We start from the raw sequence: 6,190 nt of genomic DNA, 5'->3' as shown, positions 1-6,190 counted from the left end.
GAGGTGGCTCCAAAAAGGTTGGAGTATGACCGGAAACACAAATAAGTGCCCATGAAAAGTTTCAGAAGTTAATTTTACTGTTCAAATCACACAGTCAGTCAGCAGTTTGATGGGATAAATGCCTCTTGTCCCCGCCCGCCCCTGCGCTGCTGGTGTATAAACACAAATGCCCCCTCAGGCAAGTCTGATAGTACTGGTTGGCAGAGCATGTTCTGCATACAAATAATGTTACATTGTTTCTGTTCATGAAGACCAAACCAAGGCAGAATAATAATAATATCAACAACATGTGTACCTTTAAGCCAAAAAGCTACACATGGTCATTTGTTGCAATATCAATATATGAAAATATGATTCAACCCCATTTTTGCCTTTTTTTTCTCATTGTCCTTGGATGTCATTACATGGCCAATGATGAAACATCTTTGGCGCATGGAACTAAAATATGGGCAAAATTCAAGTAACAATCACAAATAATAGAGCAGGAGATAAAACTGCGAAAATGTAGGTCAGTGAAGTGTTAATTTAAAAGTCTGTCAGTTCTTCACACTTTCCATTTCGATGATGTCCTTGAGCATCTTGCTTCTTCCAGTGACTCATATACGGAAAAGAAGAAAAGTTAATATTAATGTGGAATTTTTAGCCAACCTGTGAACAGCTGTCACAGGTTTTCATCTAATCCGTTGTTCTTGTAGAAACATGCTTGCACGCGGTATTCCAAGGTCATTGGTTGCTAGCAGAGGGTTCAAAAGAGAGCTGCAGCACTTGTCAGGTGTGATATTAACAACCGGAAATCTCTGGTCGTCACGTATCTTGGGTTCCTCTGGGCTCTTTTAGTCGTCACATGTTTCGAGTTACTCCAGGCTTTTCAAGTTGCCAAGTTTTTGAGGGTAGAAATCACCTTCTTTAGGACTCTGGGGAGATGTAGAGGCAGTATCTCTCTGGTAGGATGCAGACCGACTCATGTTTTTAAAAACGTGATATGACAACTAAAGCAAACTCTCTGGAGGACACTCACTGAATAATGCACGCTTCCATTTGTATCATTTTTGTTGTTGTTCCCCTGCAGTGGGAGTGCATCAGGCTCATGTGCATCCAAAATGTCACACAGTTTGTGAAGACAGTTTTTCAAATCCTGTTACATTCACTGATCATTATGTGATGAAAGTTGTCTGACTGTAAGCACAAAGCCCTTCCACTTCACTTTGCATTTTTACTACATTGAAGGTTTCTGCTGAACCTCTGTGCCCAACTTACCAAGTTTTTGTGGAAACAAAAGGAGTGAGCAACTGTAACGTAACCGCCCCTACTCCAGCTGATAAAATGATCTCACTTTGTGATAACAGACAATACCCTTCAACGCCATCCTTTCATTTGGGGTGATACATCAAGGGAAGTAATTACAGTCACGACTGACAAATCGATGATTAATGCTGACAGCAGGACCCTAGTCTATAAAACCCTGATTTCCATCTGCTGCGTTGTCACATTTATAGCAGGCACAACAAGAGTGGTCCTTTAACTTGCAATTTGTTTTGTGGATATTATAGAGATCCATTTCATGCAGAGTCGAGTGTGCATCACAAGGTAAGCTGGCATATTCACTGTGTATTAGTGCTGTTTATATATTTTATGTTGGCTTTTGATCAGTAAATTAGGGCAATCATTTACCTGACCTGAAGTGCTTTGTTGTAATGTGTTAGAGCTGAGGCGCTGCGCTAATTGTTTTCACTCTCATTTTCAATCTGGTGCTGGCAAAAACATTACAGGGCCCTTTGAGGATGTCATCAACAATGTGGACCGTGGCTCTCACTCTTTGTTTGGGAAATATTCTCATCAGAGCAGAGGCCAGTGATCAGCATTCAGAACCGTTCCCAGTAAATGAACTCGCTGAAACAGCCTCCCCCGGTATTTTAACGCGGGGAAACCAGAAATCCAACAGCTCAATCCATCCACCGCAATTAGCAGGACCAAAAGCATCGCACCCTCCTATGTGCTCGGAGTCGGCCGGAATCAGAGACACCTTCAAATATATCAACACCGTGGTCTCTCTGCTCGTGTTTATCGTCGGAACAGTGGGGAATGCAGCCTTGCTGAAAATCATATATGTCAACAAAAGCATGAGAAGTGGACCTAATATCCTCATTGCAAGTCTTGCTCTTGGCGACATAATCCACATTATCATAGACATTCCAATCAATGCTTATAGGGTGAGTAATTAAGAACGACCAAACAATATGTTCACCTTTCTTCGCACTGTGTATCTTCATTGAAGATTGATCGTGAGATAGTTGTTTTCTTTTGATTGTGACTTTCTGTCTCTCTGAACGTGTCCCTTGTTTTCGTTCCAGCTTATGGCAGAAGATTGGCCGTTTGGTTTAATGCTGTGCAAACTTGTGCCCTTCATACAGAAAACCTCTGTTGGAATAACTGTGTTGAGCCTGTGTGCTTTGAGTGTCGACAGGTAAGGAGATAAGCAGCGCTGTCCTGTGCCCTGCGAGAAAATGGGTTTTGCGGGCTCCTATCTGTGTTTTTCATCGTGGACACAGATTTGTTGAGCATTACCACTTGAAATGTGTCATTGTTACAGACATTACAAAAAAAAAAAAAAAAACATGTTCCCATTGATTGAACAGATACCGAGCTGTAGTTTCCTGGAATCGAATCAAAGTCATCGGGGTTTCAGGTTGGACAGCAGTGGAAATAACTTTGATATGGGTTGTGTCGATCCTGCTGGCCGTGCCTGAACTTGTCGGCTTTGACACGATAATGATGAACTATAAAGACAAGCAGCTGAGAATATGTCTGCTTCATCCAATGCAAACCTCACACTTCATGCAGGTATGTAATTGGTATCTCCAGTGTGTAACAGGATGAAACATGCTTGAGTTGATTGTAGTCTTATACAGTTGTATTTATATAACTGTGTCTCATATTTCTGATGCATATACGTCAACTCCTGTTGTTTTTAATACATAGACTTACAAGTCAGTGAAGGACTGGTGGCTCTTTGGATTTTACTTTTGCATGCCACTGTCTTGGACTGCCGTCTTCTACACACTCATGACCTGGAAAATGCTGAGAAACACTAAGAATATATTGAGTGACCACACCAAGCAGGTTGTGAACACTTCTCCACATTTAAATACATTTCACAATATTTCTAACTTAATTCTCTTTTTATGTTTAACTTACTTTTTTTTTTCTTTTCCTTTTTTTAGAGACTAGAAGTTGCGAAGACTGTTTTCTGCTTGGTGATTGTGTTTGCACTCTGTTGGTTGCCTTTATACCTCAGCAGAATCTTGAAATCAACCATATATGATGAAAAAGATCCAAATAGGTGTAAGCTATTGAGGTGAGTTGCTTTTTACAGCCCTCTGCTGACATTTTGCGCAAGTCAGATAACATTTACCCTGTTTCTTTTAGTGCCTTCCTCGTCCTGGACTACTTTGGCATTAATATGGCATCACTCAACTCGTGCATCAACCCTATTGCTTTGTACATAGTCAGCAAACGCTTCCAGAGATGTTTTAAGGTAAGCTTTCTGTGATTCTCGTCTTTTTCCTTCCCATGAATGGCTGTGTTCAATTTTCAACAAAGCAGATGGGGGTTAAAACAGTTTGATCCACACTGGATGAGCTATTGTTTGCGTCATCAGGGGCATATGGAGTCATGTCTGTAAATGGCCAGACTTGAGCAAGTAATGACCTGAGGGGGTAGGGAGCCGAAATGGTCTGGAAAAACATTGTTGGAACAAAATGGAAGAAGGAAAGAAAGAGAGAAAGAGGTAAAAAAAAAAAAAAAAAAAAAAAATCACCCGCCCATTTTGCGATGTACCAGACAGTCTGTCACTGAATCAGAGGGATGTGTTATGAGGAAGAAAACATAGGTTTGAGGTAATATTCAAGGTGAGACATTCAAAAGCCTTTATTGTGTTATTTGCTCAGAAGCAGATATCTAACACATACATTGATTTGTTTTTTTTTACCTAACATCAGGCTTTTGTGCAGAGCTCTTTTCCTTTTTCTGTAGGTCTGACTTCTGTAAAACATGTGGTTTTAAATTGAAAATATCTTTTCTATTTCAATGAAGGACTCGACACCATAGAAAGATGTGAACATGACTAAATAAAGAGGGACACTACTGTATAAACACATTTTTTCCAATTTTCTGAACTAATTCAAGCTTTCTATGTTGGATTACTGTTAATATATAACAAGCAAAACAGCCTTTCATTTCTATTATAGATTTTCTAAGAACTTGTTTTTTCTCCATCTGACCCTGATGGTAAGAGTTTTGTCCACTGACTGCTCGTCTCTCTCCTTTTCTGTGTTCTGTGATTTCCTTCAGGTCTGCCTGTGCAGACTGTGTTTACCTCCTCAAGATTTTACCCATGAAGACGTGCAATCTGTCTCCAAGTCCAGAATGCAGGATCAAGGCTCAGAGCAAAACGGCAACATCAAAGCTCACAAAGACACTTCCACGCCTCTCCCTGAGCAGGAAAACATCTTACTGTGCTCACAAAAGTCATGTGGAACTGTGAGTCCTGTGATCATTTTATTATGAACTGTACAGTGGATTGTGTTACCACACCAAAGCTGTTCTGTGGGTGGTTTTGCAACATTAATGTGCCCTCCTTATAATATATAAATACCTTGTGAATAATAATGTGTATGCATTGCTGTCTCTTGTACTGATGTCTTCAGCTGAACATCTGCTTTGGCATGAGCAACCTGAAGTCAGACTATTTTCCCGTGGGGCTTGAGTCACTCTCAACCATTACATCAGATTTTACCTCATACCTACACCTGTATCATGCATTACAGTTCTCAAACCGTTGTTTCGGGCACCGTGTTAACCTGGCACCCATCAACAGATATCTTGTCACAGCTGTCTGCATATTACTTCCAATTCCTGGATTCTGGAAAGACGCGGTACCACAGGAAATGAAACGAATGGGAATTCACAATTACCGTGTTGTTGTTTTTTATGGGATATAGGGTGTATTACTATTGTTTTCATGTCTTTTATGTTTCCCATGCGCTGCCGCTTGGGAGTTAATTGTATTTCTTTCATTCTTAAACCTTGAGGAACATGTCAAATTGGTATCACAAGTAGATTCTGTCACTGCCGCTGAATGACTGATTGATGGTGGCCTATTTTTAATGCATTGTTAAATGTGTAATGCATGGAGACACTTTATAAAAGACCTGAGAGAAGGGAAGAAGGAAAGCAAAGATGACAGAATGAGGTCATGAGGAGACGGGTGGGAGGAGGAGGAGGAGGAGGAGAAGAGAGATGAGCACCTGATAGGTCTTCTTGTCACAGGACAAGGCAAGCACAAATAGAGGGCTGTTCTTCCACCTAATGCTGCATCAGTTGACAAAACTGTCTTGATGTTGTGCGCTGGAATGCCTATTAAAAGTTTCTCTTGTCTAAGCAGGGAACACAACTCTCAACTGTTTGCACAGATTCAGTAATTAATTTGAATAGAAGCAGCTGAATACCTGAGGGGTTTATGACGCTCAGAAGTTTAATAGAGATATGACAGTGCTTTTGTTTGAAACTAATTAAAATATGCTCTTTTATTCCTCACATTAAACTTTCTTCTTTTGATTTTCTTTTCAGAATTAACCACGTAAACACAGTGACGTTGTCTATTTACACTCATTTCTTTTCTTTTTTTGACTTTTTTCAATGAATTGACATTAAAAATGCAGTCAAACCTTTTAATTTGAAAGAAACCCAAGTTTTTGTTTTATATTATGACTTCTTCATACAGCTGGCATTGTGTAATATGTGTATTGCTCTAATAGCTTTTGGCACATCAAATAGGGATAATACTGGTTCCACACCACATCACAGCTTATCAGAACAGCAGGCTGTCATCTTTTTTTTTAATTATTATTATTTTTTTTTATTCCTTACTCCTCAATATATGAACAAGAAATGAAATGACATGACTACAGTTGGGTTTTGGTTTGTTAGTATGACAGATTTAGGGGCATGAATCCGTATAATCACTTTGAAGCATGCATTTTACAAACATCATAATATCAGGATTGTTAAATGGTATTACAATTAAATGTTCTATACTGTAAAATGAGCCAGACTAAAAATGTGTTTATATGTGAATAGAAAATGCCGAAAATATATTTAAAAAAAGTAAAAAAGGCCCCTCCCAGCCTAC

At 39.5% G+C, this 6,190-nt stretch overlaps 1 protein-coding gene across 1 annotated transcript; it reads left to right on the top strand.

Annotated features, from left to right (window-relative positions):
• The first annotated feature begins 1,554 nt into the window (after positions 1–1,554).
• LOC122765441 (endothelin receptor type B-like) lies at positions 1,555–5,661 on the top strand. Its single transcript, XM_044019691.1, has 8 exons — positions 1,555–1,587; positions 1,770–2,210; positions 2,352–2,464; positions 2,637–2,841; positions 2,980–3,120; positions 3,222–3,355; positions 3,427–3,535; positions 4,351–5,661. The coding sequence occupies exons 2-8, from the start codon at positions 1,782–1,784 to the stop codon at positions 4,564–4,566; spliced, it is 1,347 nt and encodes a 448-aa protein (XP_043875626.1). The 5' UTR covers positions 1,555–1,587; positions 1,770–1,781; the 3' UTR covers positions 4,567–5,661.
• The last annotated feature ends 529 nt before the right edge of the window (positions 5,662–6,190 follow it).

Source organism: Solea senegalensis, linkage group LG2, assembly GCF_019176455.1.
Source record: "Solea senegalensis isolate Sse05_10M linkage group LG2, IFAPA_SoseM_1, whole genome shotgun sequence".
Lineage (NCBI taxonomy): Eukaryota > Metazoa > Chordata > Actinopteri > Pleuronectiformes > Soleidae > Solea > Solea senegalensis.
This window is presented reverse-complemented; position numbering and strand designations above follow the sequence as displayed.

What these genes read in the sequence shown, in the direction of transcription:
- LOC122765441 (XM_044019691.1), top strand. Translation starts at nt 1,782, where the DNA reads ATGTCATCAACAATGTGGACCGTGGCTCTCACTCTTTGTTTGGGAAAT. An exon ending in TGAGTGACCACACCAAGCAG is followed by an intron (nt 3,121 to 3,221) that starts GTTGTGAACACT and finishes TCCTTTTTTTAG; the next exon opens with AGACTAGAAGTTGCGAAGAC. An exon ending in AATAGGTGTAAGCTATTGAG is followed by an intron (nt 3,356 to 3,426) that starts GTGAGTTGCTTT and finishes TGTTTCTTTTAG; the next exon opens with TGCCTTCCTCGTCCTGGACT.